Raw genomic sequence first — 24,405 nt, 5'->3', positions numbered from 1 at the left:
ATATTTCATACAAATTTAGTGTAGTATATTTTATTTTAAAGTGTTTTATATAATTATTACTATATTAATTTTTTGGCCATGTTGTATTTAAAAACCGAATATTTAATTGAATTACGACTTTATGTATTTCTTTTTGATATGCCAGTTTTCTCTCAGTGTGGAATATGCAACAAAAGAAAGGTGCGATTAAGGCAATAACACCAACACCTGCAAAAAGCAGGCCATGAAAAACAATAACCCTCATAATCGGAAAATATTATATAATACTCTTAATGCCGCAGCTACTGTTGCCCCTTCCGAACCCGTACACGTACTTTGTACCGCCACTGTGACAGCCAGAAATTATTTAATTATTCGTGTTTCTTCCTCCGTGTCGACTGTCTGCGGCTCCGTTGGGGGTAGCATCTGGCAGGGCGATTATACGACAATTATTACAATATTTGTTTATAATTTTTAATTGCTTTTATTTTGCACATCATTCGTAAATGACTTTTGTTTTTGTTTTCGTTTTCGTTTATCTTTTCCTTTGCTTTCGGTTCATTTTTTTTTTGTAATTTTAATTTCGCTTCTTTATTTTTTTTTTTTTTTGGATTTTTTGTCTTTGCATAAGCGCGACGTGAATTAAATTTTGTGGTCAATGGGAGAGAGGTGTAGAGGAGAGGTGGACAACGATTACTCTTCATTTGTATGCCAATGGGAGTGTGGGTGTCGTGTCGCTTCCATTTCGTCGACTTTTTTGCGTGTATCTTATTTGCGGAAAGAAAGTTCCCAGACGAAAAAAGTGCCACAAATGCAGCGGGACGGGGTACCAGCTGTGGGCAGTCGCCAATTAAATGTTGCTTTTTTTTCCTGCTGCCACTGGCTTTTATTATTTGGCAGAAGCGCAACAAGCACTGGTAGACCAGAGTCTTGCGAAAAAATGTGGCCAAAAACAAAGGCAATGTCGAGAAAACGTCAGACGGCAGACGGCAGGGGCGGCAGCTTCGCATTTCAATTGAATGTCGCATCGGCAGCAGCAAACAAAAAAAATAGTTTAACTGTATTTTTGGTATTTTGGAATATGAGGAAATTATACAAGGTGGTCCGCTCTCGCAACGCGCTCTCTTTGCGGGTCTTACCTTGCTCGTTCTTCGCTCTCTTATCAACCAGGGCGCCAAAGCGTTCTCAGCAGACCCGAAAGAGAGTTAGCGGTCTGTTCACCTTGTATAATTTCATCATGGGCACATGTGTCTGTTCCTCGATCGATCTGTTCTCTTTCTTATTCTATGCGCTCCCTGCAAGTAGAGTATGTGTATTGGGCTAAGACCCCATTTGCTTGCAGCAATTACAGTGGGCTAATACTCATACTGTATGTGGGTTCTTGAACCTCCGGACAAACTGCTCGACAACTGTTTCTGTAGTAGCTGAAGAAGATCGATTGAAAGATTCCAAAATCGCAGAAAGTTTGGAAGTTGAAGTAACTATAACATAAGTCGCCTGGCTGCGACTTCACCCTCTTTCACCCCGACTTTTCAGCAATTGGGAGTCGATTAAGTCTAGAATTCATATTGGCATGTGCAAAAAACAGGAGGAGGAGGAGGTTGCTGGCCAACACTTAGTATGGAATGTAAGTCACTTATTTTAATAGTTTGCAATAACATTAAAGTATTTTCCTCAGCGTTAAACTCATGGGACCGTGAATTGGTGGAATAGACCTACTTTTGGGGATACCACCTCGATAAAGTGGTGTCCAAATACCGAAAAAGTAAACTTTTGCTTATTTTAATAGATTTTCGTATCAAAGCTAATGAAATGATATGCCAATTGGTTAAATAAAGAGGCTGTATCTTGGCCTTTTATACTAAGATTTATATAGACCATATCTTAAACGCACTGCATGTACATATTAAGTGTTTGAATTTTCTTAGCTCAGAAATCATCAATTTTATTGGCTGTGGTGATGCCACCTCGACCCCTCCCTTGACACCGCTGCCCAATTAGCCATACCGCACACGCCCTGTTGCATGCACAAACAGCCAGGACTACAGCAGAGCCTGTCAACGTGTCCCAGAGACGCACACTCGTATGCGACATTGCTGACTTTGCATGTCCAGGTGCAAATTGGGCTCAGCCCGGTCGGTTTGGCGCCGCTGAACGTTGACATTGTGTCAACAGCGAAAGAACATGCTGCTGCACACATGGCTCCGATGAGGAGGCATCTAAGCCGGAAGCTGGTCGGGGAAATTGGTGGTAAGGGGGTTGATGGAGGCCCAATGACACGGGAAGACGTTGGGGTAATTGGCCGGAATATGTGCCCGGGCAGAGCACTCCGTCGGCATGACCCTGACCCAAAGAAGTCCTCAAGTTCGCACTAAGTCACAGTGATGGCCCGCAAAAGTGGAAGCCTGTGAGAGCAAAATGATTGCCTCACAAGTTCTGTGTTGGGTTTCTGCTAGCCGTTAAAGCTGTACGTGTTGTTTCTACTCCCTATAGAGAGCACTTGAGTAGTAGGAGTGCGGTTCAGCTTTTTGAATGGGGAATTCAAGCCAATTTTGAGGAGGAAGCCTGAAGCCGACCTCTAAATAAATATGCTTATTGCCAGGAAATATAATGTCCGAAAAATACACTTAGTTTTCACTATCTATACGATCAATGCCAAAACTAGAAGTACAGACGAAAGTATTAATATTAGTTCCGTCTGGGTGTCATAAAATTTGTTCGTCTTCGCTTCATTTCCAGTACATTACCAACAACATATTCTCTACTTACCCATTTTCGAACATACATACCCTTTCAAGTCTATAGTTTTCCTCAGGCTTCTCTTACCATGGATCCTATATTTAATCGTCTAGTAATGATAATATAACTCTATAACAGACGGTTACAGCCTGGGTCTGGGTTCTATTTCTCGTAGAACAATAGCAGATGACTTGTTCTTTAACATACACTTATTTAACAGAGCAATGGTAACGGTACTACAGGGAAAAAATTGTGCTTAGCGGATATATATGAGGACTGGACCACCAAGGTCGAGGCCACCATAAGTCAGCCTTGCATCCTGTGTAAATGATGATAACTTTTGAAACTATTACATTTCAAAACAGTTCCAAGAACTGCTGGAAACTCTCGATCTCCTCAGCACACGTGGTGTCCCCGGGGTCAGAACTTTTAGCCTTTTCTCGGCTAAGCTTATGAGTGGGGGGAGTCAGAGTGCGGCCACAGCGAGATTGATATTTGGCAGTCGGAGAGAGAGACATAGCGAGAGAAAATAAGTTAGAAACAGTTGAGTTATTCAGAAGGCACTACCGTTTGAGCCTTAATACTTCTTCTAACGCTTCAATGTACTTGTTTTGAGTAATTACTGCCGACAGTGAGAGAAATTTTGACTTGGATTCTGGCTCTCTCTGGCTTGGATTCAAATGTGCCGCTGCATGCCATACATTCCGCACCCCGACTGTGAGCCAAGTCAGCCTGCCACAGTCAGGGGCGTGCCAATGTGCCACCACTGTGCCGAATCGGCAGGCAGCAGTCTTCGGGTAGCGGCGTCCTCGTGGCCAGGCCCATGGTTGACGCGGCCCTCGTGCGTGCAGCATCAGACGGCGCCTTCAGTCCACATTTTTCTCGCCTTGTGGCAGGTCGCTGTCGCTCGCCGAATCGGGAGAGTCCGCCCCAGTCACAGTACACGGAGTCAGGCGCCGTAACGACGTGAAATTTCAGTTAAAGATTTGAAAGTGCCAACGCCTCGTTGGAGATACAATCCAAAGGGCCAAAGATCGTCGTCGGAGGAGGTGAGTGATGTTGTGCCACTTGCCATTTGCCACTGTTGGTAACTGTAGCTCTATCGTGTGTTGGCCCTTTCCTGGCACTTCACTTATAATCTCTGCCCAATTCATTATTTATGGGAAAGTGTCAAGTGTCCGGGCCGCTCTTCATTTTGCGGCCAAAACACAGTTTGTTGTGTTCTCTTGTTGAAAGCCATTAACATGAATCTTTCATTTCATTACATTCTATTTGCCCTAGGCCGACCACTTATGATTGCTGGGAGGCTCCGAAGGAGAGATGATTTCCACTCCCACATATGACGTTTTTATGGGGCCCTCGAGTGTGTTTTGTCCTGGGCTTATGGCCAAAACTTGCTTTGTTTTAGTTTCAGTCTCAGTCCGAGACGATTACAGTGGCATTGCCTTTTCTGGGCTGCAGGACGATGACTTTCGCCCAGTCCTAGTCCAAAGAATGGCTTGGTTCATCAACTATGGCTGTGGAGAGACGCAGTCCCTCAGCCCTCAACGCTCCTCCCGGCCTAATCCTACCAGGACTCATTTGTATTGTGGCTACCAGCGATGCCAGGTGGCAGTTTTTGTTTTCAGCCTCGCTTCCCTTTTCCGTTTCCATTTCCATTTTGTGTCATTGGAGAAGACAATGTTGGACCCGGCCCCCCCTCCACGAGGCGTATACTTAATATTTATGCCACACCGATTATTGCTGGGCTCCTGCACCTGCTCCTCGATAGCAATTGTGGCAGCAGAGTGGCAACGTTTCGGTAATCAGCCGTGTGTGTGCAACGCTGCAATTTCCTGCCAACTGACAATGCTTTCAATTGCCTCCCGGCCCACCAAGTGCCCCCTCGTCGGAGCATGCGACTGATTGGCTTCAATGCCTGATGCCAGAGCTGCATAATGCCGATCCAATCACCCATGGCAGCCATCTAAACGTTTGTGCACATAGAGATAGGGCTGCGAAGTGCAGAGTGGTGGTGGGGCAGGGTACACTTGTATATCATGAAATATGCATGCCAGGTGCTGAGTGATTCGGGGCGCCACCAGTCCGCCAGTCCGCCAGCCGACGACTGGAGAGAGAAGCGCATCCATAATTCAAGCAGCACTGAAATGGAAGCAACTGCAAATGTGCAATTCAATCGCAGTGGATGGTAGCTGCAGCTGCTGCAGTTCTACCATTTATAACACTCCAGAATCAGAATCACCAGAAGAAAGGACTTTCAAATGTGGAATGATAATAGTAAAACTGTTACCCGTGGCCAGCAATCGACATTAAGATGTCTGCGACTGGCAGCCCTTCTATCCCCCTCCGAAGCGTTGCCCCTGAAGACATGCAACAGTTAACAGTCCGATGTATAATTTAATTGGCTTAGCTTGAGCTCTGGGCTTAGGGCTCTCTCAGCCCTCTAGGCTTTGTCGCTGCTCCATTTTACGGCGATGACAAGGAGCAGTGGGGAGCATTAACCTCTCGATGGGTGGAAGGGGCCCGCGGGGCTGTCGCTAAAGCATCGTAAAACGGTGCGTATCAAATTATCGTTAGATTTATTGCCCGCCAGCCAGGCAGTTGCTCCCATTCTGAGGGCTTTTCGTTTTACAATTTTATGAGAGCCACCAGCAAAAAAAGGACAACAAAGAAGTGGTTACCAAAAAAAGCAGCAGTAGAAAACAAAGTACGAACCCGAACGACATATAGAATGCATACATCTTTCGATTTATGGGAAAGACGGCAGTTAAAAGTGTTCGTGTGTGCAACACATCCCATACTCGACTGAATATTTGTTCGGGGCTCTCTCCTATTCCCTCTAAGCCTTCAAGATTGGGTTGGAATAGTTTTTGAAGTGCCCCTATAAGTGGGTTGCAGCTGGAAGCCATTCATCGATCAGCGACTGGCAAGACTGATATTTACCCACCAAATTGGTTTACTCAATGCTCATTTCTTTCCATGGAAGTCATTCAAAATAAAATAGTGCAATAATGGAATAAATTGGTCAAAAAATATCTGCTAAGCCTCCCAGCAGATGATGCTGCTGTTTCCTGGCTGTACGAGGAGTGAGGAGTGAGACCGAGGCGGATCCAAGGTTGTCCAAGTTTGAAGGAGATTGGCATCTCTAAATTTTTTGGCTCACTGTTTGGCCAGTCATCATTTGATGGCAATCGAATCGCTTTTTTATATTGCATTTTTCATCCATCATCCTTTAAAGTAAAATTATTTCAAGTCCGAAATCTTGCTTTTCTTGCAGCCCAAAAGTAGACTCGACTCTTGCTTGATTTAGTTGTTATTCATTGGAATATTAATCTTAAAGTTTTCTGTTTAATAGTGGAATGCAGCCTGGCAAGAGTGAACACAAGGGCTTTGGAATTTTTGCATATAGACAAGCTCATTCTGTTAGACCATAAAAAACCCTATCCAGAAAGGAATTCACTCGATTTTTTCATGTAGTTTGGATACTAGATAAAAACTTCTGCGATTCCCAAACATTTCTGCGAAATGACAGAGGATAAAGAAATGACAATGATATCGGACATTTTGTTTTACGGTGTACAAAATATTATAACGATACGAAAAATGTAGTAGACTGAACCACAAAATTGTTGTGTTTAATTCGTATAAGTAGACTCGACTCTTGCTTGATTTAGTTGTTATTCATTGGAATATTCATCTTAAAGTTTTCTGTTTAATAGTGGAATGCAGCCTGGCAAGAGTGAACACAAGGGCTTTGGAATTTTTGCATATAGACAAGCTCATTCTGTTAGACCATAAAAAACCCTATCCAGAAAGGAATTCACTCGATTTTTTCATGTAGTTTGGATACTAGATAAAAACTTCTGCGATTCCCAAACATTTCTGCGAAATGACAGAGGATAAAGAAATGACAATGATATCGGACATTTTGTTTTACGGTGTACAAAATATTATAACGATACGAAAAATGTAGTAGACTGAACCACAAAATTGTTGTGTTTAAGTCGTATATTTTATTTTTTTACCTGGTACTCGAAGAGTTTAGAGGTACATACATATATTAGATATGTTTCGAAAGACGATATGTTTAACACTCAGAAGGGTATGTAGCTATATAGCGATATAGCTATGTTCGCCCGGCCGTCTATCTTGTTTGTCAACTAGTTTTTAGAGACTATAAGAGCTAGAGCATCCACAATTTTTGAAGAAACGAGAAAACCAAAAATGCAGAATCATAGAGAATGACCATATCTAGCAGCTTGTCGAATCTGGTTCAAATCGAATCAATATTATAGCCAGAAGGAACAAATGAAATTGCAGTGTCTACTCATTCTCTCTCTCACTCACACACACGCACTCTTCGTCGTGCAATGTGCGCGCCTTTTGGCGGAAGGGAGCGACTGGAAGCGACTGGTTATAGTGTACGAATAGGAAAAAGATTTAATAATTCCTGTAAGGAAAAATTGAAGCCGATCAAATCGAGTGAATAAAAATCTCTCAAAATGTTCGACCGATTTTACCAAACAATAAATAGTATAAATCATCACCTCACATAAATATACCGACTGAGTACCGGGTATAAAGTAGAGCACAACGTTCCCCATCGTTAGTTTTGTGGCACTCACAATCGAATTAAGAATCTGAAATTAAGAATACTTCATACATTTTGCTCCTCTTTGCTTCTGCTACGCGTCTCATCTTCATTTACGAGTATCCCTAGCAGTCGATTGAAGTGTAAGTCATTCGTTTTCCGGGAAAATCTTGAAAGTTGTGTAAGGATATACCCAGGCAGTATGTGCCTTTGTTGGTTTGCCATTATGCACCAGAGGTACATGTATGTATATTTACTTTATTCCACTAGCGAGTCGCAAGGGCAGAAAACATGCTTCCCTATTATGCCATAAGGACGGTGGCGGCGGCTTGAACACAACAGCAACAGGCAGAAAATGTCCTGCGTATCCGCCGTACTCTTGTCGCCGTCCCCCGCCACGTGCCAAATATCCCAGGCAACCAGGGAGGCAGCCTCCTTGGCGTTCTTAAGCCCATCAAACTCGAACAGACAACGTCGAGTTTTATAAAATTCATTAAGCATTTTAAATATGCATGAACATAATTTGGTCGTGCAACTCCGGCAAGGACACGCTGTGGCAGCCGCTTACTGTCCTGCTAATTGAAACAGAATTCCAATTCCCTCGGGCCATCCTCTCTTCCTAAATCGTATATTGGTCCATCCGGAGCTCAAGACTTTGCATCGAATCTACAATTTGGTCAACAAAAATTTGCGGAAACTTTCAGCGCTTTAGGATCGGCAACAGTCTAGGCTGAATAGAAAATGGGGCACAACCATAGTTTGGGGCCACCGAAGAAGCAAAGGAATGAAGGAGGATCAGGCTTGGCTACGGCTCCGGCTCCCATTCCTACTCCTGCTTGTTGTTTGCTTATTCTGTTGCTAGAAAAGTTTCGCCTCGTAGCTTTCTTTCTTTTTCATTTCCACATTTTCCGCTGTTGTTGCCACTTGTTGAAAATCGTTAATTTATGATGATTGCGTAAAGAAACTTCGGACTGTTCGGATGCTTCCTTCGGTGTTGGATTTCCACCTCTATTTTTTTATGCACTGAAACAAAATGTTGCAAATCGAAACAAATACATACAAGTAGATACTGGAAATAGGAGAGGTTATAGCTTTAAGGCGTTTCCAAAAACGTAAATTCCTCAAAGATTTGAATTAAATACACCAAGAGTGTTATATTAAATTAAACAAATTTACTTCAAGACAGGATTGTAAAGAGTTCTATCTTAAGACCATGGTATAACCTTTATATAGCAATTCCAAATGAAATTTTCAAGGAATATCAGGCTGATCAAGAAAAACTTTATCTGAGAAGAGAAAACATTCAAAATGGAGGAGTATTCCCCATTACGGACTGTCAAAAACACTCCCCTCTTTTACCCGACTTGGGACCCATTTTATGCACCGATTTTTACCAGTGTATCTCCGATGGGATAGGTGTGTGGGTGGGTGGGAGAACGGAAAATGTGTCTGTCAAGGTTTCTGCTTAAAAATGTTCCCACTTGCACAGTTTTCAATTTTTTTGTGAATCGACACGTGTTGGTCTGGCAAATTGGTCGTGCCCTCTTATCTTCCCGTACAGCGAAGGCTCCCTCGACGAATTCTCAATGCTGGATCCTTTAGGGTCCGTCCAGAACAGCCTTCACTGTATTGCTATCCTCCAGGCTTTGTTTATTTCGCTTAGGAACTTTTTAGGTGTGTTCATTGCCGGTGGCAAGCGGTTGTCGCACTATAAACCATACACTTGCAACAGCAGTAATGGGATGCCACACAGCCATAGAGGCGGGCGGCAAGGAGGTAAGTCATGCATTTAGAGGCATCTGTGCAGAAACATGCAGATAATGCAAAACAAAAACATTGTAAACGAGGCAAACATGGAGGCAAGAAGCCAAGCCAGCAAAGCCTTGGGCTCTGGTGTCTGGGCTCTGGGGTCTGGGATTGGAAAAGTGCTGCCACAGCTTCGTGGGGACAATGTGGGGTAGTGCGGTTTAGCGGTGGAGCAGATTCTAGACAGCTTTGTTAGCACTTGAGACGCCGCGCCGCCAGAGGAGAACAAAACTACAACAATCGTCACAGCCGAGGGGAGAAGGACAACTGGCAAAGGCGGCATTAAGGTTCAAAGACCAAGTGCGGGGTCTAACAGGAAACGGAAGAGCGGAACGGAAGCTGAAGCTGTTGCAAGCATGGAAATTGAGGAGACTCACTTGGATGCAGATTAGGAATGCACAAGGGCGGGGATTCCCATTTAAGAGCACTTACTCGTGTAACCCTGCAATGGACAAATGGGGCCAATCATAGGCCAATCCTTATTTGATCAATTACTTGGATGAATCTTAGATGCATTACAAAATTTTGATATGGAACATTTTTGTGTGTTTTTCGCAGAAATTGATTCCTTTCAAACGGCCATTTTCATTTTGACCGCTTCCGCTTCCACCTTTACAACACAACTGTGGCTTTCAGCCATGGTTAACATGAATAATTAGCAGGAAAATACATTGAAATGACATGTTTAATTATGCAAATGAAATAAACATTTGCTGCTACATTAACTCGTTGACATTCGTTCGAAATGTCACTCTTTAAATCTTTAATAAATACTATTTAATTTAAAAACTAAACAAACTAACTTGGGCATAGTAATCGAGCCGCAATGTGCTCCCAATAGTGTCCTTTAGCTGATCCCTGGCCCCTTGCGCCTCTGCATCGACCATCACCGGATGCCACACGGAAATATGCCAGCAAAAGGACATGCTTACGACCATGTGGAATTTTTTCAACGGTGTTGTCCACGAAATATTTAAGGGATTTGTGGGGTAAGCAGGAGCAGAAGCAGTGGCAAAAGCTTGGGTCAGGTCTGTCCATGACCTCCCATATGTCCAAATTAATATATTTGTGCGTGCAATTATTGGCAATTGAACTTGTGCGGGTCTCATTTATTCTTTAATTAACTGGAGGCATAAAGCAATAAAAGCCTAAAAAATGCATAATGTGCAAAGAGAGTGGTAAAGAGATATAGAATGAAATGCATAATATCTCGTATGTGAAACCATCTTCAGTCGGAGCAAATGAGACACTTTTGCTGCAAGTTTCTCTCACTTTCACATTTCATTCTATCGTTGTGTCTGTCTTTGTGTCTTTTAACCTCCCTCTAACTCTATGTTTCCTTTACTGTCTGTCAATGCTCGTTAGAGTGGGAGTCAGAGTCAGAGTCAGTCAATGCATTTTGAATCCACATCTTCGACTTCTGCTGGTAGCAGCTGTATGACTATAAATGAAAATGAATATAATATAAACAATTGTAAATAAAGAGGGCTACACATTCGAACACCAAGTTGTTTCCTATTCCTATTTTCTATTAGATGATTAATTGGGAAATATGCATGTAGAATACTCGATTAGGGGGTAGTACCTGTAAACAGACATTGTCTGATATTTGTGCAATTTCTGGACATGAATATTATATTTAATGGTAATTTTGTTCTCCATTAAGCAGTCTCCTTTTCCTTCTGTTAATTCTGGCCAGGCTTTATCAATATAATTAGGAGGATGGTATTTGCTTGAGTCTCATTTCGGTTAATAATACTACTACCAATACTGCTACTAATACATTAAGACTAGTTGTGCATCTGTTTAAGAGACTGTCTAAGTGTGACAGTACTCCTAAATCTCCTCAAAGTATGTTTCTTATAGTCTTAGCTGTTGAAGTATTTTAGACCATTCATATTTCGTGTTGCCAAGGGCTGTTGAAAGTACTCCTCCATAGATAGATTTCAAGGAATGAATGCAGTTCCAGTGGAATTCTGTAAGCCAGTCCCTTATCAGCTTTGTCCTTATTCCCAGAAGCAGTTCTTTAGCTGTTTGCAGTAGCTGCTTCTCCTGTCACTGTCATGGGTTCTACGGCATCTACGTCACTCCAGAGAGTACGTACGGAAATGTGGCCAGCTACCTCCCACGGCTGTTTTTTTGGCACTAAGTTTAACAATTCATTTGGCTGCTAATTGTTTTCGAGCAGCAAGCGATGCACTAGAGCGGCGCTCATTACTCAAGTTTCGGTGTGGAGCTGCTTTGTGCTGAAGTTTTTCGTCGTACTGGAGCTCTAGTCACTTAATGTGACGGCTAAAAATGCTCCCCAGGCTGCTTCACTGGGGAAATGGCAATTTTTTACTGCATTGTCTTTGCGAGATTCAGCCCATTCTTCATTTGCTAAATATTGTTTGCCGAAGCTGAACAGGGCTCACCGATTCAGAAGTATCTTGAAGTGAGTTCTGTGTTCTTTAACATTTCCTGATGCAATCCAAATACATATGTATAAGCTCGTATGTATATCTTCGGAAAGAATATTTACCAAATCGATTGTCTAGAAGTTACTTTGAGGGCAGTCCATTCTGCACTTAAAGGCCCTTTGCTACTAAAACTTTGCCCTGTTGCTATGACAATATTTGACTGCTTTCTTGAATTAATTCGTTTCAGGTTCATTACTCGAATGATTACAGAACTTGCATAATTTGTTTTATGGAAATTTTATTCATCATTAGGAAATTCGTTCAACTGTTCGTTTCCCTGGCCAAGTTTCTGTTTCTGTGGGCGAGTTCATGTCAAAACTTTGCCAAGTGGCCGCTAAGCAGGGCCAGAATTTAGCTGAATTAGCTGGCCAGCTCCAGCAGACATTGGTGGACCTGTCTAATTAATTTTCGGTTCCCCTGCTGGCTTTACTGTCGTTATTAACGCACAGCCAAAGGACCCACTGGACCAAGTCCCGGGAGCCCAACCGTCCAATGGTTATCATAAGTTGACATGGACAGGACATTCATAAATATGTCCTAGCATGTATGGCAATGTAATTTGAAATTTTCGGTACACAGGACATATCCAAAATAAAACAGAGCCAGCAGAGGGCCATGGAATGACAGAAGGGTGCATGTATCTTGGGTGTGTGGGTTACGCAAATGCATTTGAAAAGCACACGCATACAGTAACAGATACAGAGCAGCAACAGCCATGTTTATCTGTGGGTGGGAGAGAGTTTCGAAAGTTAATTAAAACACAATGCGCCATTTTCGATCTGCTGCTGAATGGGGTAGCATTTTAGTCCTCCTCTAAGTGAGAGTAATGGTTGGCCTGTCAGGAGGAGTTAAAGCGGAGAGTCTAAGCTCGTTAGAAGTAACAACATCTAGGATAAGGAGAGTCCTGCAGTGAGTACTGCCTAAATTTAATTTTGGCCACGGATGACATCCCCTGCTCTGCTGCATTCCACTTCATTGCCAGAAAAAATATTTGCCCAAGTTGAAAGGAAATGCAACAAGAAAGAACGACTGTGGGATACTCAGTGGATATGCTGCTCCTACATATAATAAGTTGTGCCAAGAATACCCACACTCTGTTGGGTGAACACACCCAGTGCATCCAGCTTGCCAGGAGGCTGTCGATCATTCCAGATTCCACTGTACGAGTAGATCCCCTCAGTTCTGGGAAATTCTTAGCGCAGTTGGTGGCCAGCGAGGAGCGCTACACAAGTTTCCAAAGCGAACACAGAAACTTGTAAAAAAGTTGAGCAAATGAGCAAAACGTGCCAAGGGGGCGGAAAGGGGGTGAACGCGGAGGAGCTGTCGCTGGGCTGGCAAATGACACTTAAAAAGTTTTGGTTTTTTTTTGGCCTGGTGAACAGACCATTTTTTTTTAGTTGTCCTCTACTTTTTTGGGTCCGCGGAACGCTGGAGAAATTTTAATTGAAACTGACAAGATATGTACGTACGAACGCACATATGTAGGTCTCGGAGCCTGGGAGATGGATACAGAAGAGAACTGCAGTGACTGCGTGCGCGTTGGAGAAACAATGCATTGAGAGGACATCAACGTGAGTGTCACTTAAGACGACAGATATACGGATACAACTGGCAACTGATAGAAAGGCGGACACGATGTTCAATAATGTTAAGCATACACACATCATTGATTGTTTAAATATGTGGAGATTATAAATGATGGATTGATGTTGTGATAAAGGCTGAGATTGCGAACAGCACTTGTCGGTAATTACAAGACACTCCAGGTGAAACATAATAATAATATACATTATACGAACAGCTAGAATTGGAGTCTTAGTCTTTGACATTCCTGGAAATTAAACAAAGCATACAAGCTTTTCAAGTAATTATATATTATGATAATAATAGCAATAGGTAATTATAATTTGTACTAGCTGACCCGGCAAACCGTTTTTCTCAGTATTGTCAACTACTTCTGTTGCTCCGAACGATGTCATTTGAAAGCAGGAATTGTACGTATAGAGCAAGCTGTTTAATGGTTCTAGTGGTGACTCAATTTAAGGTATTTAGTTACCAATCAGTACTCCCTTTGAGTGTACCGACACGCTTGTCTCCTTTCCAGTTGTCATTGTTGATTTCCTTCATCTCGTGCCTCTTGTGACATGCTCAAACAAACATTTTCGTTATCTTGTTGGATTGGTTCGTCTGTTCTTTCTGCTTTACTACTTCACATGTTTCCTATAAGAATGAAAATCTATAACCTACGCCTCAGCCAGTAGTATTAACTGGTATTATAAAGCTGGCATTGGAGCGATCGATCTGCAAAGGTATGTTAAGCCAGGGCCCCGGCAGTTTGCATTTCATTCCCTTACACCTGATGCATACAGTCGTGAGGAAAAATATAGTTCGGTGACTCCCGTGGATGGTGGCTTAAGATAAACCATCGTTATGTCCATGTCCAACCATCCATGAGGTTTTATAAGCTGTCTATGGATTCTATAGTGGATGTCCGCCCTGGACAGCATTTAGGATTCACTTTTCCCTAGTGGCTCAAGCTAAACTTGGCCGTTGGGACAATAGTATATGAAATTTATTTGTCCTAATTCGATTGCCCAAATGGCCAACGGTAATGGCAGTGCACCTGCTTCGGCTACTTCCGGCTGCGCTTCCTATCTACAGTTCTCGGTGGCGCATCCGGTTTGGCCTTCAACTTCCACGCTTGATTTCCGCTCTGAGTTCTCTTTAATTTTAAGGGGGGAGGGGTGGAGGAAAACTGTGCCTTAAGACTCTGACCTTGTCCAGGACAGAGAGTTGGCAAACGGGGTCCTGGCCATGTTGTCGTGGCATCGGCATTGGCATCGGCCCTTGACAGTTAGTCAGTGTCAAGCTTGGATTTTTTTTCCCTTAGTTTCTCTGTCTTCTTTTTTTTTGTCCCGCTGCCAGTTTTCATGCTCGAAGATCTTTTGATTTATGCGGCTTTTGCATATGTCGCTTCCACATGGAGGACACGGTCACGTCGGAAGTTCTGTCAGGACATACAACGGCAGGCAGCTATAGCCATAGCACGGAGCAAAATAAAAAAAAAAGGAAAGCGAGAAGGAGGCTGAAACAGAGATAGGCCAGACAGTCGGACAGGGCAAGACAGGACAGGCTGGCTGGCAGTTGGGCCGGCCGATGGCGTTTCCTGCTTTAAGCTCTTATTTATGCTATCGCTTCAGTTCTTCGTCAAAATTATCAACGGAACGAAATATGGGTAGCGAAAAGGTTATCGAAATATTAGGAATGGGATGTGGGCGTGGAGTTGGAGGCAAGGACAGACGCAACATTGGATCTCTATTATTAGAGTGTCCTTGGCTCGTAAACAACAAATCCATTAGAAAGAGCAAACTGCACAAAATACCCTTCATTTTTTTGTTTGGTTACCATCTCGAGAGGCAAACGATGGAGGAACGACACGGGTCTGCTGCTGGTAGACTGGCGTGTAGTGCCGCATAATTTTCGCACTGGCGAAACTTATCCGATGATGTGTTATTTTTATAGCCTGACTAGCTCCGGCCCCCCAAAAGCAGCAGCAGCAGAAGCAACAACAAGGACGCCGATTGGCAGCTCGATGTGACGTCAAAGTGCTGTCCAAACTACGTCTGTGTGTGTTTGTGTGTGTACGTGGTACAGTCTTCCAGGAATCTTTAGAGCTTGACAGGAAATCTGCAGCTAACAAGCAACAGCAAACAAGGGACGACTAATTTATAAGCTAATCAGGATGCTCAGTGGTACATTCCCAATCGATAAGGATATCATTAAAAGAAATTAAATTTATAAACCCACAGTCGAATATTAAAGGGCTTATATTTATATGATAGGTGTGTTCGAAGGAAGGGTATCTAATATGTTTGGATGCCCGAGCCTCCTCCAGCTGAGAAATGGTTAAAGGAAAATGAAAAAGAAAAAGAGAAAGGTGAAGGTGACGTGGAGGGTTTTTGTGCGCACTTGAGGACTCAGATTTATGGGGCGGAAGGAGAGGCTATTCCCTATTGCCGTTAAGGCTCTTTGTCAGCCTGATAAATGAAATGTGATTGAAGGATTTCTGAGCTCTTGCCTCGCAGTTTGAGCAGCACTGATGGCTGCACTGCTTGCAGTTCTGAGAGCACTCGAGTTTAGTTTGTTTTCTCTAGAATCGAGTCGCAATTGGAATTCCAATTGGAGTCGATTCGCCTGTTGCTGCGTATGGCACGCTTCTGACAAATGCAGATGCCCGATACTCGGCTGGCAGCCACTGAGGGATGAGAGGCCACAACAGAGCTAACGACTGATGGGCAGCCGGAGACAGACAGACAGACAGCTACCCGTTGGCAAACTCGTAACACCCGAAAGTGAAATAATGAATGTTTAGCTAAAGCGGCGACGACAAACAAGAAAAATGAGTTTCGTGTAGCGGGAAATCCTTCAGAAATCCATCCTTTTCCACACCCAGCACTCAGCAGAATGGCGGGTATATGGGTCTGACAGACTAAAGGAAACCGCTAACAAAAACAATCGGATATATACATACATACATATTATTCCGTTAATATCGAATTTTAACTTTTAACTGGGTTTCCCAACCAGCCGGCACACTTCCAGGCTGCTTTGGCCTTTTACCTCTGCTGACTCGAAGTTTCCACTCCCCTTTTGACCCATGGAAAAGTTGAGGAACACGTTTCCGTGACGTGAAAGTTGGAATTTGTAAATTTTGTACTCTCTCTCACTATAGGCATAGATGCAGTTTGTTATTATTCGTAATCACATCTAGTATATGACTGAAAGAATGTCTGAAAATAAACTGAAAGAAATATTTAAATTACACCCGTCCACATATTTTAAAAGGGAAATCAAATTTGAGGATAGGCTAAGGAAAAATTATTTATAAAAAAGCATAGGCTAAATTTCCCTGGTAATGGTGTCAAATTAATGTTAATGTTTCAGTAATTCATCAATTTTTTCCCTTTTGCAATTAAGATTCATTTCATCGAGGAACATGTTTTCCTTTTGAAAACGAAGAAGTCTTGCATATTGTGAAAACGGGAGCACCAGTTTATGTGATATCAAAAGCAAATCAGAAAACTTTTGTTAAAGTGAAAGCCGGAGCATGGCTGAATTTGTGTGCATTTAATTTTGCTTCTGAGGTCCTTTCAAGACCTCGAGGTACCTTTCCAATCCTTCGATCATGAGGCCAACGTTCAAAATGCAATATTTTGGGTTCAATTTTACATTTATTTGTGTAGAGGGTATTCTATATTCTAGCAACTCCTTTTCGCTACATTGCTCTGCCTTCAAAGCAAATAATCAACCAAAAAATAGCAAAAAAAGTCAAAAAAACAACAAAACAAAAACCAGAGCCGGAATATTTTTTTGCACTCTCTCCGTTTTGTTGCTCCACAGTTCCAGGATTTCTTTGGTGCTGATGCTGGGGGGTTGATACTTTTTTTTAGTATTTTCTATTGCCTTTGCTGCTGGCCATGAGGAAAAGTTATGAGGCGCCGCGAGACCCAAAACACACAGAAAACCAGAAACACAGTCAGAAACACACGAAGAAATGAGCTCCAGCCTCAAGGATTTGACGCTCTGATGCCTGCCAAGAAAAGGAGCAAAAAATGGGCAGAGCAGTGGCTGGGCCGCGCATTAAATCTCATTTTCATAAAATTCACCAATAAATTTCCCCGGCGCAAGGAAACCGGAAATCTCCGACAAATACAGTGGGGATCTGTAGGGCAGAGGTACATTTTAGAGAATAAAGCAATAAAAAAAGGTTTCGTTTCGGTAAACTAAATTCTAGATGAGAAGTAATGGAAATTGCTTAGTCCAAGCTATCGCTTGAATTGCTTAAAAAAGGGCGATCCTAACCCGAACAAATGTACAAAAATTAAATGTATAATTGTAGAGGTCTCTGTTTTGCGGAACCCCGCTCTGGCCACTGCCCTATTTCCATACATATCTGCAACTATAAATATGCAAGAATGCATGAAAATGTGCAGTGACCTGCCCTTGCCCTGCCCCCACATGATGTTCAACCGGAAAAATCGAAAATTCATTTAAAGTCATCCTAAATATATGTATGTACGTATGTATGTCAGGCTGTGCTCTTGCGGGCTGCGTGAATGCCCTTAACCAAAACCAAAATTCACGCTAATTGCTCGACATTTCAATGTTCCAGACTAAAGGGTGTGATGGTCATTCAACAAAATATGCTGGGTTTGCAGAACTACCAAAACTGGTAGAGGATTTCGATCCATACAGGATTCCCACCTAAAGAGATGAATACCTATACCGATACCCATTTTCGAGAGGGCCGAGATGATTTACATATACTAACATAAATACATATTTTTTAGGGTATTCCGAGCATCGTTGTTGCCTTTTTTTCGCCTCTTTTACTCTAACCCCCCTGCTGCCATTTCGTATTGGCTTTTGATGCTATTCATGGTCTTGACCGCGGTTTGGTTTTGGCTTTAGTTGGACGCTGGTTTTTGGTATTGACAGTCATTAAAGCCGCGCTTGGAAGCGTGCTTTAATTTATGCCGAATGGATAATGACTGATGGTTGATGCAGGGACAAAGACGGCAATGAGAACTCATTAGTGTGGTGTGCAGGGGGTTCGTGCCGGTCTGGCCACATTAATGACGGAGTCACGCCCCGCACAAAGAGGTGGGCAGGACGACTGCGAGGGGTATGTGGATGCGAAGGGTAATTTAAAACTGCATATTGCCACACACTTGATTTTAATTTGATTTCACTGTGCTCCGGGCCCCATGCTCCATGCCCCACGCCCCGTGCCAGTTCCATTCCCGCCTGCCTGCAACCGGATACAGCAATTAGTCTAAAATGTACCGCAGAGATAGCGGGAGCCAAGGCGTGGAGGAACAAGGATTCGTGTTTCCCTTCTGCCTTGCACTGCTTGCGTGCCGGTCCCTGGAGGGCACAAACAACTTCAGTTAATGCGGAAAAGGGATATTTGATTTGAGTCGGATAGCAAAGGAGCATTTTATTCTCAGCCATGAGGATAAGAAATATCTCGGAGCTGCCCCAAAATCTGCAATTTCACAACATTATAAATGGTGTGGCTAGAGGAGCGAAAGGCAACAGGAGAGGGGCACAGAGAAGGCTGTCACAAATTGTATTTTCCCTCTACAATAGCTGACAGATACATTTACATCTGCGGTTGTGCTACCAGAAATATGACCCTCCGAGCAGGTGGCATATTCAATTGAATTTTCATTTCAATTTAAATGCATAAAATGCATGAAAAAACCAACAAATAAGGCGGCAACCAGGTAGCTTCCAGCCGAATTCCGAATCTAGGTCAGGCCCAATGGCTTTGTGTAGCTGTTGCATGCTAGGCACGCCACTCGGTATATTTTATTTGTGGAGACGTGTGCCTAAATGTAGTACATTCGAGCATTCAAAGGATAGACAGACGCCACAAGGCATTGCTCTTGATCCCAAATCCCGAGATTTATTCTTCGGCAACACAAGCTAATAGTGGAGATCGCTTTCGCGCCCGATAATGCAAAAACAAAATCACAGTTTGTGTGATGAGGCTCATCGCTAATCAACTCGAATGTCGTGCTCACCGCCGCTAAAAAGCTTGAATATTTATATTTATATACCTGTCTACTTACTCAATTTAGCTATCAACGGGTGTCTTTCTGTAAAGATCTCTAAAATCGGAAGATGGAAAACAGCAAAAACATCCCTGAAAAATGTCTTTAAGATCCCGTAAACAGGATTGGGACTAATACCTTCTAAAGTTAGTTTTTCGAAATCAAATATTAGGTCTATGTAGAGTTTGCCCTTTGATGAAATTAAACAAGCACCCAATTCACTACCGAACGCTTTTGTCTCATTAATACACCCATAAAGCGGCGGCCCACATAAAGCCGAGTTTCCCGGAATCCCCTCTTAAGGGGAGGTATAATATATAGCAGGTTGTGGGTATCTTGTGGTCGAATTCAGTTTTAAAGTGTTTGTACTGCAAAATGTAGTTGAAAAGGAGAGGGCTGAAAGGTCAGGAAAGTTAGCTACTCATGGGACTAGTAGTGCGGGAAAGTCGTGCCTCTGTTTGATTTGCGGTTCGCTTTTCCGCACACTTCCATCCCCGCCTGTGGCGGGGGTGACGAATAGCTGATATTAATGAAGGGGGAAGCCCGAAATCAATGCAATGGAGCTGGTGACGTTTATCACTTTGAAATGCGGCCAGTAGCAGAGTTTTATCGACAGCTAAGCAGTGCAGTGCAGTGCAGTGCACTGCTGGGGAGGAAGGGTGTGGCTAATTACAACACAAGTTACATAAAAAAGCTGACAGCCAAAGAGGGGGAGAAAGGGAGAGGGGAAGAAGCCCACGAAAGCAGAAAATGTTCTTGATAAACTAAATAGTGGAGAGAGGTAGAGAGGGGGATCTGTTACTGGGCAACGGATGATGCACTGCTTTTTGCAGCACTTTGCCAGCATGCCCATGCCCCCCCTGCCTACCCCATCGCCCTTGCAGCTTCCGCTTCAGCGCCCCCAAAGCCAAAGCGGCACGGCAAAGCAGAGCAGAACAGCGCACCAAAGTTGAAGGGGAAGGCCAAGCCGAAAGTCAAACAAAAAAGGCGAAGAACTAAACAAATAAAATGACATAGAGCCGCGCCATGGAGGGGGCCTAGGGGAGATGCTAGGCTGCAGATGCTGTCATGCATGCAGAAATGATGTCAACAGCGCGTGCCACAGACAAGCAAAAAACAATCTGAAATCTGCATTAAAAAATGTCAAAAAATTACGCCGCTCACGTTGGAGAGCAAAGGCAGCAAAAAGGTCTCCCCTCGTTGAAAGCCGAAGGTGGAAGGAAAATATTTACCATGCCACGGCTTCAATTTCAGCAAAATGGAAGTTTAAAAAGAATTTTCTTGGTCAGTCAGACACGCACAGAAACGCAAATTGCAGTTCCTCGAGCAGGAGCACAGATAAGCAGCTGCCAGCCAGAACAAAGGGTTCCAGTGGCTTACAGTCTGTGCATCGCTGGCGGTTAGTTTAACTAAAAAGAACTAAGCTTGTCAAATGCCAAAAGCTGCTAATTAAATACAGTATAGGTCCGGGGAAAACGAGATTATAGTTTAAGTACTTATGAAGAGGAGAATGACAAAAGACGAAACCCCAGGATTTGCTTAAAAAATTAAAATTAATTAAAAACACACAACGAAGAAGCCACGGAAGGCAGCTTCCTTAGCTTAAGCTCAACTACTAGTACTACTATAGGCACTATATGTACCTTGGAACCATGGTTCTAGAACCTAGAACATCCACATGTTTCTAAGACGCTGACGTCCTCTGATCTCTAATAGAACCTGCGCCGATTTTGATGCGGATTTATTGAGTAATAAGGATATTTAGCAGATATACAGATTTGAAGTAAAAGCTATTCCCATTCTTCTCAGAATTTTCAATGAAGTGAAATGTTTTTGGAACCATTAAATTTAAAACTTATATAATTTTTAAAAAGGTTAAACAAATTGCAAACAGAAATATTTTTCTGAAATAGTGTTGCCGCACCACAAAATTGAAAAATTAATGTTGCATTAAATAAGCACTAATCGAATTCTCAATCGGATAATGAAGATTACATCAAGGCTACATAAAGGTGTATGTATGGTATTGTTTTATCATTTTGTGAATGAATAAACAATTATTGTCTCATAGTTTTTTTTACACATTTTATTTACGTTAGTTATTTATTTTATTGATGTACATATGTCACTTTGTTACTTTGAACGCCTAAAAAGCGTTCTCTTGCAGCGGTATGTTTAATAAAATATTTCTGGTTAAAGCAAATATTATACAGCTGTGCATAAAAGATGCCTATGTGTCATAGGAAAAAAAGCAGTAGTTACAGCAGACACACTTGTGCATAGAAATGTTTAAAAAAAAGTAGAAACAGAGCCATGAGCCAGGAGTTGTGATCCAACGATAGCAGATACTCGTGCTGGAAAAGATTTCACCTGTGAAGACAGGCCCGAGGTTGGCCACAAAGAGAATGGAAAAGAGGTATACAAGGGATAAGGATGGAGGGGAGTATGGTTAGTTACTTTAGGTTAGGTACTCCCATAACTGGCGGCCATAAACATCGATGCTAGCCTTCTGGCTGGACTGCGTGGCCATCCAATCCTCCTGGAACAGGCCCTGCACATAGATGGCCCCCAGATAGGCGTCCGATGTGGACGCCAACGATCGCCGGCACTTCAGTCCAATGTCCTTCACCACGACGGGTCCATCGAACCGAGCCAGATAGTAGCGCACTCTCCAGCCGTCACCCAGCAGACCGGAACTCTGACGCAGTTGTACGGGGGCCAGGCCGGAGGGCAGTGGATCGTCCATTGGGGATATGTAGCAAAGATGCGGAGCCACAATGTTGGTGTTGTAGGAGCCGCAGAACAAGTACAAATCCTGGCTATGCCGTTGGAAGGGGGAGAGCCTCACGACCACATCAAAGGTGTGATCCCTGCTGGCATCATCCATGCGGTAGGCATAGCCTAGCAGCAACACACCCCGTGGCAGGACGAGGTCTGTGACGAAGAGCCGGAAGGCACGCTCGTAGTTGATCACCTCCAGAGAACTGCCGCCCGTGAAGGCCGTGTGGAAACAGTGCCGGGCATTCTTGTCCAGGGGCACCGACGGCTGCAGCGATTGGCGGGAGAGGTTAAAGAAGGGTCGGCCCGTCGCCGAGGCATCACGCGACCCGCGCACAAAGCTGGCCTGGCCTGACCCCACGCAGAAGTCCGTGTAGAATGGCAGCGCCTGGTACGGGTGGGTGGCCAGCAGGGGCCAGAGGCGGGCCCACCAGGACTCGTTTCTGCTCAGAAAGGCGGCGTTCACCTCCTCGTCGCCATTCGCCTTGCTAATGTCGTAGCCTTGCCAGTTTCGCAGCGTCTCGAAGGACCAGGCGGGCGCAAAGATACCCGCCGAGAAACCGTTCTGGGCAATCCGCTCCATCGTGTCCAGGCTCTGGAAGCCGCCCTTCCGACTCCGCCCGAAAACATCCAGCCCCATGAAGACTCGATGCTGGGGCGAACCCTCCTGCCTGGCCAGGCTGGCACTGCGCTCCAGGTGGCCATCGTTCCAGGCATAGTTGATCAGCATGGCGTCGCTGATCCGGAAGAAGTCCACGTTCCGTGCGTTCAGCTCGTTCTGCCAGAGCAGCGCTCCGGTTTCGATCACGCTGTCGTACCAAAAGACGCGACCATGCGGCACCTGCGACTCAGTGGCGGAGCGCAGCTCTCGGACAAATCGACTGGGGGGGAGGAGAGATGAATGATTGGTTAGTTCTTGGTGATGGATCTATGGATGATCTTCCCAGTACTCACTGCAGATTGGGCATGCTTTTCTGCGGTACAGTCACTTCGACGTTCACCAGCCAGCCCTCGAAGCCGAAGTGGAGACAGAGACGGGTCAAGGCGGCCACGGTTCGGTCCACGCTCTCCTCGCTGGCCAGGACCTCGACGAGAAGGCTATCTGCCTCCACAATGTATGTACCCAGAACGGGAACGCCATGTCGATGGGCGGCGTTCAGCCAGCCGCTGGGCGGAATGGTCACGTACTTATGGCTGAAGTAGCAGAAGTAGTCCACTGCTGACCAGTGGAGAAAGCGATAGTCATCGTACTTCTCCGAGCTGTGGAAGTGGCTGCAGAAAGACAGAAATTCTATCTTCGGGAATTCGGAATGCACACCCATTCACTCACCGATCCTCCAGGTAGTTGCCCATCATGTCGTGGCAGACGAGCAGCTCGCGCCTGTTCTGGTCGTCGACAGCACGTCGATGATTGCTGACAAAGTCTGCCTGCTTGTCCAGGTACACTCCGCCAGAGCGGATGCGCGTGTCCAGAGGCTGGACATATTGGCGCCAGTCAATGTCCCGACTACGCACTTGGAATGCCAGAAGCTGGCGGTTGTCCAGCACCGCTTCCGCCTCGAGTTGAGCTGCAAGTAACGGTGTTATATGAGTGTGCCTGAACATCTTCTGAATTGCAGCTCCCGGATGTGAATTGCTCGAGTGTGCGCTTTCGAATGGGGCAAGTGCGGATTGCATGAGTGGGTCGCTGTCGATCGCCACCCCCAAGGCTCAGTGCGGACTTATCGCAAATGGCTGTCGACCCGCCTAATCTTCAGAGAAAACTGCGCGGTGGCCCCAATTGCAAGACGATGCCGACGAGACTTCTTTCGATGCCCGAGTCGAACCCAGCTGTCATCCACCTATCCATCATTTCCATTTCCAGTCCCATTCCCACTCCCATTTTCGAAGGACAGCGACTGACCCTTAGAGCAGTGTCACGGGCAAGTTGTCACATCGTTATCCAGTCTAGATATACAATAAAATGGGTCTCGCGCCTCAAATTTAGTCATGTATAAGATTATGGAAAATGGATTATGGATTATTATACATAATAGAAATATTCGGTACTGTAATTTTTGTAAAATTGCGATCACTTCTGTTGAAGATAAGAGTAGTTTAATGGATGGAAAGGCAGAGGGTAGAGCACTACGACTAGGTAAATATTTTCCACTGGAGAACCTAATAAAGTAATAGGACCGCTCTTTGTAATTCTGATCTAACGCTACATAGATGATGATCTATCTCCAATGCCTAGTTAAACCAAACGCCTCTCTCCTCTCTTTGGGCCCATTTGCCCATCCCAGGAGAGGAGTACTTCTCTGCTTGGCCAAGTGTGGCATGGCATGGCATGGCACGGCGTTGGCCAACACTTATGCACTTCGTTTCAATTAGCAGCGACGTGGAACGTCCACTGCACTTAATGCGCAGTTAAATAATGGGAGAGCTCTTTGTT

At 44.2% G+C, this 24,405-nt stretch overlaps 2 protein-coding genes across 3 annotated transcripts in view; one reads left to right on the top strand and one right to left on the bottom strand.

The window, feature by feature from the left end:
- Nucleotides 1-3,599: 3,599 nt before the first annotated feature.
- The window catches only part of LOC108152152, a 56,015-nt gene continuing 35,209 nt past the window's right edge, over nucleotides 3,600-24,405 (top strand). Inside the window, exon 1 of the mRNA XM_017281272.2 lies at nucleotides 3,600-3,767. The gene's annotated coding sequence lies outside the window, so the exon portion shown is untranslated. The remainder of the gene's footprint in view (nucleotides 3,768-24,405) is intronic.
- The window catches only part of LOC108164537 (cytosolic endo-beta-N-acetylglucosaminidase), a 35,865-nt gene continuing 32,721 nt past the window's right edge, over nucleotides 21,262-24,405 (bottom strand). Inside the window, exons 2-5 of one of the 2 annotated variants that reach the window (XM_017300338.2) lie at nucleotides 23,302-23,539; nucleotides 22,926-23,243; nucleotides 21,651-22,852; nucleotides 21,262-21,563 (exon numbers count right to left, since the gene is read on the bottom strand). In XM_017300338.2, the coding sequence (XP_017155827.1) occupies nucleotides 21,652-22,852; nucleotides 22,926-23,243; nucleotides 23,302-23,539 (1,757 nt within the window). In that variant the 3' untranslated portion in view covers nucleotides 21,262-21,563; nucleotide 21,651. Of the gene's footprint in view, nucleotides 22,853-22,925; nucleotides 23,244-23,301; nucleotides 23,540-24,405 lie in introns of both variants that reach the window. The other variant, XM_017300337.2, reaches the window with a different exon arrangement.

This window comes from Drosophila miranda, chromosome XL, assembly GCF_003369915.1.
Source record: "Drosophila miranda strain MSH22 chromosome XL, D.miranda_PacBio2.1, whole genome shotgun sequence".
NCBI lineage: Eukaryota > Metazoa > Arthropoda > Insecta > Diptera > Drosophilidae > Drosophila > Drosophila miranda.
This window is presented reverse-complemented; position numbering and strand designations above follow the sequence as displayed.